Raw genomic sequence first — 10,836 nt, forward strand, 5'->3', positions numbered from 1 at the left:
TATTTAAATATAAAATATTATATTTGGTATCATTTTTATTATTATAAGATTATAAAATTTAAAGTTACTTATATAACATTTGTGTATATTTGATGTATATTTTAAAAATTTATTTTTATACAAATTATAACTATATATTAAATATTAAATTACAAGATTTTTTTTCTTTTTTCTTTACTTAAGCCTTATGCTTGCTTTTGTTTTTAATGAAAAATTATAGGTGTAAATAACAAATATTCTCTTGAGTTATGAGTATATATAAGTCTGAAACTTATTATTGGATCAATTTATTTTATATTAATTTCCTGCATAATTAAGTAAATTAATCAGATACATAATTAAATTTTTAGTCCAATAATAATTTTTAGTCATCATCAATTAATTTTTTGTTAATTCTTTAAACTCAACAATTTTTATACAAAATTATAACTATATATTAAATATATAATTATTTTATGAGATAAAAGTAAAGAATAAATTCGCTAAAATATAAAAGGAGGATAAGACCAGGACAATAGAAAGGGTCACGTGATTTAAAAAAAAAAAAAAAAAAAGTGGCGGTGGCTTCTCTGGCTCGAAGTGAAGGAGTGTCGTAGGAAGGTCTAAGGTGCGGTGCTAACAACAGTTGCCCTGAGCAACAATCCGAGGTTGAGGAGGTTTCAGTTTCACTGTGAGGAGGCGCTGTTGGTTTTTTAACTTGTCTCTCAAAAATAAAATAAAAACCAACAAAATAATAATAATAATAATAATAAAGAATAAACCACCCCATTCCGAATTACTCACACAATTGGAGAAAGAGAGTGAGGAGGGGACATAACATTCATAAGCATAGCATTCCCCCATTTTTCCGAATAATCCCTAGCTTGGTATTTTACGGTACCATAAAGTCTACAATTTTGATATTCACCTCTGTCAGGTACATACTTCTCTATGATTTTTTTTTCTTTATTTTTTTATTACCGTTATCATTCCCAATTTTGAGAGCAAATCTTGATCTCCATTCAAAACCCTAGCTCAGTTCTTGAATGTCTGTTGGATCGTTTCCTTTTCTCATTCGATTGGGTACTGCTGGATTACTTGCTATCTGCAGGGGGGGATACCAGAGAAGAAGCTTCAATTGTGAAGAGATTTGATTGATTCATGGTTGGTGATTGGCTATTCACCTGAATTCGTTCAGGGAAGGAAAGAATTCCCCCTTCTATGATGCCGATTAAACCAGGTCAAGTAGAATTTTCCTTGGGAATCATTATCATCTCTTTTGGGGGTTTAAGGTCTTAGGAAGGTTTTACGTTTTCCTCATGCAAATTCTGTGGGCTGAAACAAGAATCTTGTTGAGGCTGGTCTCTGTTCTTTCTTGGTATAGTCTTTGATTTGTATCACTCATACATTTGTATCTGTAATACTGTAAAGTTTACTTCTTGATACTGGGTTTGTAAGTATTGTTGCGTTTTGTGTCTGATTTGAATTTCAATGGCTAACCCAACACAACCTAATGTTGGGTATACCACTTCAAACCCGGATAGACAGAGTCCTACCCCTGACAAGAGTCCCATACCACCCCCTCCACCTTTTGCATCACCACCTAGATTTCCTCCCCCCATATTGCAATTGCAGCAAGATCAAGCTTCTTCCCCTTCGGTTAAACCCCCAAATTCGTCGTCCCCAGCCAATGGAGTTAAATCTGGCAGCCTTGTTCCTCACATGAGCACCCCGCCGGGGCCTCCTGTTTTTACATCGCCTGTCCGGCCGGCAGCTGTTCCTTTTCGCACATCACCTGCCTCGCCTCAGCCACTTGCTTTCTCTTCAGGATCATCTTTGCCGACTTCATCGCCACCGCGATTTTCAAATGGATCGGTTGAGTTGCAACACCAAGTTTCTGATAGCATAGAGGACCATCTTCCCGCCGGGGAGTCATCCTTTGTTCTTTTCTCAGCTCATAAGGTACATTATCATTTATTTGGTTTTACAGCCTAGCCTTGCATTTTTAAATTTAATATTATTATTTGGTAATCAGATTATGTTATAACCTCCTTTCCATTTGATAAGTAGGTATTGAAACAGAAGAAACAAGCTAATGTGCCCAGTCTGGGTTTTGGGGCATTGGTTTCTCCTGGGAGGGAGGTCTCAACGGGCCCTCAAGTTATTCAGCGTGATCCCCATCGATGTCAAAGCTGTGGAGCTTATGCAAATATATATTGCAACATATTGCTTGGATCAGGTCAGTGGCAGTGTGTTATATGTAGGAAATTGAATGGAAGTGATGGCGAGTACATTGGGCATAGTAAGGAAGATCTTCACAGATTTCCAGAACTATCTTCCCCGATGGTTGACTATGTTCAAACTGGGAACAAGGGACCTGGTTTTGTTCCAGTTTCAGATTCCAGAATGTCTGCCCCAGTTGTTCTTGTTATAGATGAATGCTTAGATGAACCCCACTTACAGCATCTACAAAGCTCCTTGCATGCTTTTGTTGATTCTCTTCCTCCAACAACAAGATTAGGAATTGTACTATATGGCCGTACTGTGTCAATATATGATTTTTCAGAAGAGTCAATTGCATCTGCTGACGTGCTTCCTGGGGACCAGTCACCAACCCAAGAATCTTTGAAAGGATTGATTTATGGTACTGGCATATACTTGTCAGCAATGCATGCCTCACTACCTGTAGCACATTCCATATTTTCATCATTGAGGCCCTACAAGTTAAACATACCAGAAGCTTCTAGAGATCGATGCCTTGGAACTGCTGTTGAGGTTGCTCTTGCTATAATTCAGGGCCCATCTGCTGATCTGTCACGAGGGGTAGTTAAAAGATCAGGGGGCAATAGTAGAATTGTTGTCTGTGCCGGTGGACCAAATACTTACGGACCTGGATCAGTTCCTCATTCTTTTAATCACCCTAATTATCCTTATATGGAAAAGACAGCAATAAAGTGGATGGAGAATCTTGGTCGAGAGGCTCATCGACACAATACTGTTATTGATATTTTATGTGCTGGAACGTGTCCCGTAAGAGTTCCCATCTTACAACCTCTTGCTAAAGCATCAGGTGGTGTTTTGGTGCTCCATGATGATTTCGGGGAAGCCTTGGGTGTTAATTTGCAAAGGGCGTCTGCCAGGTCAGCAGGTTCTCATGGTTTGTTAGAATTGCGCACATCAGATGATATTCTCATAACTCAAGTTGTTGGCCCTGGGGAAGAATCACATGTAGACACCCATGAAACCTTTAAAAATGATACAGCCATTTATATTCAGATGCTAAGTGTTGAAGAAACACAGAGCTTCTCTCTCTCAATGGAAACTAGAGGAGATATCAAAAGTGATTATGTATTTTTCCAGTTTGCTATTCAGTATTCAAATGTGTTTCAAGCTGATATATCCAGGGTTATCACTGTTAGACTGCCCACTGTAGATAGTATTTCGGGATATCTTGAGAGTGTTCAAGATGAAGTTGCTGCAGTCCTAATTGCAAAAAGAAGTTTGTTACGAGCTAAAAGCCATTCAGACGCAATTGATATGCGGGCAACAATAGATGAAAGAATCAAGGATATTGCTCTAAAGTTTGGTCCTCAAGTACCCAAATCTAAACTTCACTGCTTCCCAAAGGAGCTTTCCCTTTTACCAGAGATCCTTTTCCATCTCAGGAGAGGACCACTATTGGGAAGCATTATTGGTCATGAAGATGAAAGGTCTGTGCTGAGGAACTTGTTTCTGAATGCATCTTTTGATCTGTCACTCCGAATGGTTGCTCCTCGTTGTCTAATGCATAGGGAGGGAGGAACTTTCGAGGAGTTACCAGCTTATGATCTTGCAATGCAGTCTGATGCTGCTGTTGTACTTGACCATGGCACTGATGTCTTCATTTGGTTGGTATGTCTCTTATTATTCATTTTAGCATGGAGTTTTCTTAGTGAGAGATTTGCATTTTTTTTAGGGCATTGTTATGGTGCTAATCCAAACCAATTATTATTACTAACGCACTGTTGTGCCAATGATCAGAAATTATGTTTTAAATTAGCCTCGTGCCATGTATATAATATGATCAGTAATACACGAAGCGGGTAATATGCGCCATAGTGGACTTGAAAGATCAGTACATTTTAGAATTTAGAAACAATATTTGTGTCTGGTCATGGTTGTTCATGTTGTTTCAATAGCACCAGGGTATGTACATGTATACTTTCTTCCTTTTAACCTGTTTTCATCTTCCGTTCTTCTTTCCTATGTCCTTTTTATGAGTGGGAATGCCATCCAGCTCCTGCATTTTCTGCTGCCAGGCCACGGCTGCCATTATTAGATGCTGCTGTAGCTAGTGGCATGCTTTTCCCTGTTTTGAAAACTTTCCGTTTTCTTGTTCTTTTTTGTTCTTTCTTGGGTTGTTTTTATTTATTCATTTATTTAATACTGATGAGTGTATTGTAGGGTGCTGAACTTGCAGCTGATGAAGGAAGAAGTGCTGCTGCTTTAGCAGCTTGCCGGACATTGGCTGAAGAGCTGACAGAATTCCGTTTCCCAGCGCCTCGTATACTTGCATTTAAGGTTAACATTCTCTGCTAATCCCGACTACAAAGTGTATTTTTCTTTGCATATCTCCATTTTCCATCTTCTGCTTAGAAGGTTAATTATAACAGAAAATTTATATCTGAAACAGGAGGGTAGCTCGCAGGCTCGATATTTCGTCTCTCGCCTCATACCAGCACACAAGGATCCTCCTTATGAGCAGGTTAGCATCACTATCACTTCTTCGTTGCAAAACTAAGGTTTTGCTTATTATTAGATTATGGTGGCATACATTGCATGTTGAATGATGCATGTTTTCGCAGGAGGCAAGATTCCCGCAACTTAAGTCATTGACATCAGAACAGCGAACGAAGCTGAAGAGCAGTTTTGTTCACTTTGATGATCCTAGTTTCTGCGAATGGATGCGAAGCTTGAAAGTTGTGCCACCTGAGCCAAGCTGATGTAGGGCCATTTTTGTGGTTTGATTTTGCTGCATCTTCCAATCAGCACGGTACTCGTTGCTGATTCTTTATTTAGTTGTTTGAGGCGAAGTTTGTTTAGATGATGATGTTTCTCATGTCCCAAAATCTTTCGCTTCAGTGCCATGTTCAACTTCATTTTGTTCATGTCCGAGAAACATCTATGCAATTGCAAGTTGCAATTGGAGAGAAAAATAGTGGGGCTTTTTCGTTTTGGTTGGAGAGAATGATTGTGGTGCACAGAATTTTTCACAATTTACATGAACAATAAAGGATTTCACTTAATTTATATCGATAACAATTATTGACTGCTTGTGCTATCCTTAATCTCTTGGTTTATGGTTTTTGACCACAAACTTTTTAAGCTGGATTGATTTAATTTTAAAAAGAATTAACAAAAAGAGAAACGTTTGAAAAAAACAAAAGGAAAAAGAAGAAATGTACTAAGTATTTAACTTGACATTTTTAGATTATGGTCTGCATGTACGAAGCTACTAAAGTTTAATGGACTCTAACGGAGTTGAAAGATCATATTTTACCTTTTAACATTTTTTTAATGCTTACTAACATGATTACTACATTAAAACTACACATTTTCAAAGTGAAGGAAACTTAACTGAAGTATTTAAGTTTTTATACATTTTAAATCCTTTAAATTATTAAAATACTTTATCAAACCTTCATGGGTATAGATTATTTAAAACTCTTACATTTATATTCTTGAAAATATATGTTGTGATAAAGTGACATTTTTTCCCCACACAACCCCCTCAATGGCCTCATTAACCTCATTAAGCATTGGTGGTTAGTGGTGGAAAGAGATCACTTCTATTACTACCATTTATTTATGTCTCACCAATAAAATTTAGATGTGTTTATTTATTTATTTTATTAATTTGGTAAAGATACAAAGCTCGAACAAGGGCAAGAATTTTGCGGGCCACTTCGGTTGACTTTAGGGACAAGAAGCAGCGATTACAGATCAGATCAAACGCTTCGTTGCAATAATTCAATTAATGATAATTAATTACCTTTAATTAAATTAGTACACTAGTAAATAGTAAACAAGTTGCAGGAGTAGTTGACCAGAAGCACAATACAATAATGTAGTAGTAGCCATAGAAACTGTAAACAGAATTGGGAATAACACTTCACTGTAAAAAAAAAAAAAGAAAATAATAATTCCTGAGAGAAAGGCGCGATTTATCTGAAAGAAGAAAACCTAGTAGCCGCTGAAAGCGAAAACCCTAAAGAGACTCACGCCACAAAATCGCTCTCGCGCGCTTTGTCCCCCTCCGGCGGCATCTCGGCAATCGGTAAGAAACACACTTATGCCGTTTCGATTCATTCCAATTCAGCTACAATCGTCATTTCGTGTTTTTTTCGTGTTACAGGTTCTCGTCGTTCAGGATGGCGGGGAGTGAAGCGAAAAACTCTGGCTCAAAGCAATCTGGTAATTGTGGCTAGAAACTGTTAAAACGCTTTGTCATTTCTCATTTTTTTCGGATTTTAGCTTCCATTCTTATGGCCAAATCCTCGCAGGTGCGAAGAAGAAGGAGGTGAAGAAAGAGACTGGATTAGGACTCACGAATCGCAAGGCTGATAACTTCGGAGAGTGGTATTCCGAGGTATTTTATCCCTCATCTTGTAACTTAGTTTCACGTGTTCTATTGCGTTGGACTTTGAGTTCGGTGGAATTTGCTGTGCCAGATCTGTTCTTATTGCACTGTGTTCTCGTCTCAGTTGTTTGAATTAATTTGCACAGGTGGTTGTTAATTCCGAAATGATTGAGTACTATGACATTTCTGGCTGCTACATTCTGAGGCCTTGGGCAATGGCAATATGGGAGATCATGCAAGTGAGTTTCTTAATTTGTCAGTGTTGTTGGATGGCAGTAGTGGTGTTTTTCAAACAACTGGTGTTAGTCTAACATAGATCATGTTTATTTGTGTATGATTTGCACAACTAGCTGTATTAAGGTTCTTTTTTATTTCATCAACTATATCAGGGATTCTTCGATCCTGAAATAAAGAAGATGAAAATCAAGAATTGCTACTTCCCTTTGTTTGTGTCTCCCGGAGTTTTGGAAAAGGAGAAGGAGCACGTTGAGGGATTTGCACCAGAGGTGAGAATTTTCTAATTTGTTGGTTAGGCTGTTTAATGTATACTCTTAAGATTTGTTTGAATTATTTGTTTTTCCCCCCTCTGAAATGGGGACATTATAGAAGATTATTGCAAGCTGAAATCCATTGTTAGATGGCTAGATGATCTGATTTACTGGCACAATATTAAGTAGCAACCTCCGTGTATTGTATAGCTGATGAGATTTTGATGTGTTGAAATGAGGAATTATTTATGACTTGCGGCAGAAGGAACTACAAACCTTCTCTGCCTTCTGGAATGACTTTCTCTAATGTGCTACTCTTTGACAGGTTGCTTGGGTGACAAAGTCTGGAAAAACCGACTTAGAAATTCCCATTGCCATTCGTCCAACTAGTGAAACTGTCATGTATCCATACTACTCCAAGTGGATTAGGGGACACCGTGACTTGCCTCTGAAACTTAATCAGTGGTGTAATGTTGTTAGATGGGAGTTCAGCAACCCCACACCATTCATCAGGTAGCAAGAAGCTTTATATTTTAGCTTGTACTCCTTTCTCCATATTATAATATGATGTTCAAAGTATGATACTAGCCAACCAAGCTAGGCCTCAAATTTTCAAATATCCAGCCTTCCAATGTTGTTGTACTGTAAAATTTTGTATGGTTTTTTAATGAATCGAAGTTCCTCTAATGATGACTCGCTAATTCTGGTGAATTGGTTGTTAATACAAGCAATAGTGATTGATTTAAATGAACTTATTTTTCAGTAATTTAGCTTGGGCCCTTGTTGCTATCACATTCAAAACTCCATTTTATTGTTGTTTTACATAAATGCATATTTTGATTGCAGGAGTCGAGAGTTCCTTTGGCAGGAAGGACATACTGCTTTTGCAACTAAGGAAGAGGCAGATGCTGAGGTAATTCTTCAAATAACAAAAGAACATACATTGGCTATGTAGTACCATTCCACATCTGGTGCAATATCATATGCTGATATTGATAAGTCCCTACTTTTTGACTTCAGCACATGCGATTCCAGTTTCAGTAGCATCTTTTGAAAACTACTTCCAAAGTTCTCTAAAGTATTACTATTTCAGGTTCTTGAGATATTGGAATTATATAGGCGCATATATGAAGAGTTTTTAGCCATTCCTGTCATTAAGGGTAAGAAAAGTGAGATGGAGAAGTTTGCTGGTGGACTTTACACTACCAGTGTTGAGGTATATGTCTGAGACACATGCACGTATGCTGCTATTTTTCTGAATGGAAAAAGTTTGTATATAAATTGTAATGCTCCCTTTGATAGGCATTTATTCCAAACACTGGACGTGGAGTACAAGGTGCTACTTCTCATTGTCTTGGCCAAAATTTTGCTAAGATGTTCGAGATAAACTTTGAAAATGAAAAGGGAGAAAAAGCAATGGTCTGGCAAAACTCATGGGCCTATAGTACTCGAACTGTAAGCTTTGATATCTTGAATGTACTGTCATCTGAGGGTTCCTTCACATCAAATTGCATCTAAGATTTTGACTGTTTTGAACAGATTGGGGTGATGGTGATGGTTCACGGTGATGACAAGGGACTAGTGCTGCCTCCTAAAGTGGCCTCAGTCCAAGTTATTGTGATTCCGGTGCCTTACAAAGATGCTAATACTCAAGGAATCTTTGATGCCTGTACTGCAACTGTAAATACATTGTGTGAAGCAGGTATTCGTGCTGAGTCAGATTTTAGAGACAACTATTCTCCTGGATGGAAGTATTCACACTGGGAAATGAAAGGTGTTCCTCTTAGAATTGAAATTGGGCCAAAGGATTTAGCAAATAAGCAGGTTTTCAATTCTTTAGTACTTCTGCACCAATTCTCGTGTTATGTTGCTTCATCAATCTCAGTTTTGAGCTGAAAACCAAATAAATCTATTCCAATTTCACACAGGCTAGAGCTGTTCGACGTGATAATGGAGCAAAAATAGACATTGCAAATGACAATTTGGTTGATGAAGTTAAGAAGTTACTTGACACTGTTCAACAGAACCTTTTTGATGTTGCAAAACAAAAACGAGATGAATGCATTGAGGTTGTACATACTTGGGATGAATTTGTACAAGCTTTGAACCAAAGAAAAATGATATTAGCTCCTTGGTGTGACGAGGAGGTATGAAGTTCTTTTTGTTTTTGTCCAAATTTTATGTTCTAAATTATGTCTTGATGATCACCTTTCCAGCTTTAGATTTTTGAGGCATTTCTTTTTTTATCTGTCTATACTATCTGTGCCATGTACTTATTCAGGTGTATCATGATTAACTAAGATGCATATTGTCACAAAAAGGGTTGAATGAAAAAATATATCAAAACTGCCCCTACAGGATGGTAACGATATATTTTTCTATTTCAAAACTTCCAATCTGTTGGTACTTGTAGGTTTTCTTCGTTGTCAGATTTACAAATATTAAAGCATTTAATCGTTCCAATTCTAGATCACTTCCATTACATAATTGTCTTACAATGCACTTGATTAGCTATTAATAATGAACATACTATAGTACTTGCTTCTCTCTAATCTCTTGATGATACTGTTGAGTGTTGACACCCTATTTTGCAATACATATTTTTTCTCTCAAGGGACATCATTTAGCTATCTTATGTTCAATATTCAAAATGTCTGACACTATTCATGCTGGATGGTTTGGTGTTTTTCTGGTATCAATTATCAATTTATATTACTTCAGGCGGTGGAAGCTGATGTTAAAGCAAGGACAAAGGGTGAGATGGGAGCAGCTAAGACACTTTGTAGTCCCTTTGATCAGCCAGAACTCCCAGAAGGTATAAGCCTTGTCGTTCAAATCTGTGTTAGAAATAATCTTAAAATTGTTTTCTGCAACTGCCCTCTAAAATCTATCTTAAGCTTTTAGCCAATTCGTATTGATATTTTTTCACGATTTTTTTTATTTTGAATAGTAACACCTTATGTTGCCTTTAATAGGTACCAAGTGCTTTGCGTCAGAAAAACCTGCGAAGAAATGGTCATATTGGGGCAGAAGTTACTAGATTACTAGTTTGTGGTACTTTTTTTTTATATGGGGGGTGCCCTGTCTGGATTTGTTGAGCACACACCAGTTTTAGTTTTTTCAATTGGTTATTTTCTTTTTCAGCTGTTGGTTGTTCGATGATTTTGTACTACATATTACTTAAAAAACTGCAGTTAATTGAACATGACATCATTTACTTGACTCACTGATGATATACAGCATCTATTAATTGTTAATAACTAGCCTAACACAAATTGATGAACTCCACGTTCTCGAGTTTGACCCTTTTTTACTAGCCACAAACATGTTTAGCAGTTGTTCTTCGTGGATTTTGTTCGATTTGTTTAACTTTTATTTTCTTTCCTTTTCTCTCTCCTTATCTTCACGAATGTAATCTTTTTTTCTTTGTGGACATGACGAATGTAATGTTTGATCAGCGAAAATCAGATTGGGGAGCTCTCCTCAAAATGACACCTTATGGATTGAACTTTCACGTTAGTCAAGTTCATTAATATTGTATTCGACTTCACAGCAATTAGTTACTCCAACATCAACGACAATCGTAAGCATGAAGGATAATTTCTTTTTTCCTTTTTGGATAATTTCAATTTTTAAAGAAGGTAAGTAATTCAAACTATCAAAATAGCACTTTACTTTACCCTATTATTAAGTTAAAATTGCTTTTTTTTTTAAATAAATTAATTTAAGTTTATACTGCTTTATGCTTTA

The 10,836-nt window shown here is 37.0% G+C and overlaps 2 protein-coding genes across 2 annotated transcripts; both read left to right on the forward strand.

The window, feature by feature from the left end:
- On the forward strand, positions 577 to 5,292 carry LOC107646019 (protein transport protein SEC23). The gene is made up of 6 exons (XM_016350199.2): positions 577 to 916; positions 1,091 to 1,941; positions 2,050 to 3,870; positions 4,423 to 4,539; positions 4,652 to 4,723; positions 4,824 to 5,292. The coding sequence occupies exons 2-6, from the start codon at positions 1,471 to 1,473 to the stop codon at positions 4,959 to 4,961; spliced, it is 2,619 nt and encodes an 872-aa protein (XP_016205685.1). The 5' UTR covers positions 577 to 916; positions 1,091 to 1,470; the 3' UTR covers positions 4,962 to 5,292.
- On the forward strand, positions 6,045 to 10,343 carry LOC107646018 (proline--tRNA ligase, cytoplasmic). The gene is made up of 13 exons (XM_016350198.2): positions 6,045 to 6,295; positions 6,374 to 6,432; positions 6,522 to 6,607; positions 6,745 to 6,837; positions 6,988 to 7,104; positions 7,412 to 7,599; positions 7,933 to 7,999; positions 8,180 to 8,302; positions 8,389 to 8,541; positions 8,626 to 8,910; positions 9,015 to 9,233; positions 9,808 to 9,901; positions 10,062 to 10,343. The coding sequence occupies exons 2-13, from the start codon at positions 6,390 to 6,392 to the stop codon at positions 10,124 to 10,126; spliced, it is 1,533 nt and encodes a 510-aa protein (XP_016205684.1). The 5' UTR covers positions 6,045 to 6,295; positions 6,374 to 6,389; the 3' UTR covers positions 10,127 to 10,343.

This window comes from Arachis ipaensis, chromosome B06 (genome assembly GCF_000816755.2).
Source record: "Arachis ipaensis cultivar K30076 chromosome B06, Araip1.1, whole genome shotgun sequence".
Classification (NCBI taxonomy): Eukaryota; Viridiplantae; Streptophyta; class Magnoliopsida; order Fabales; family Fabaceae; genus Arachis; species Arachis ipaensis.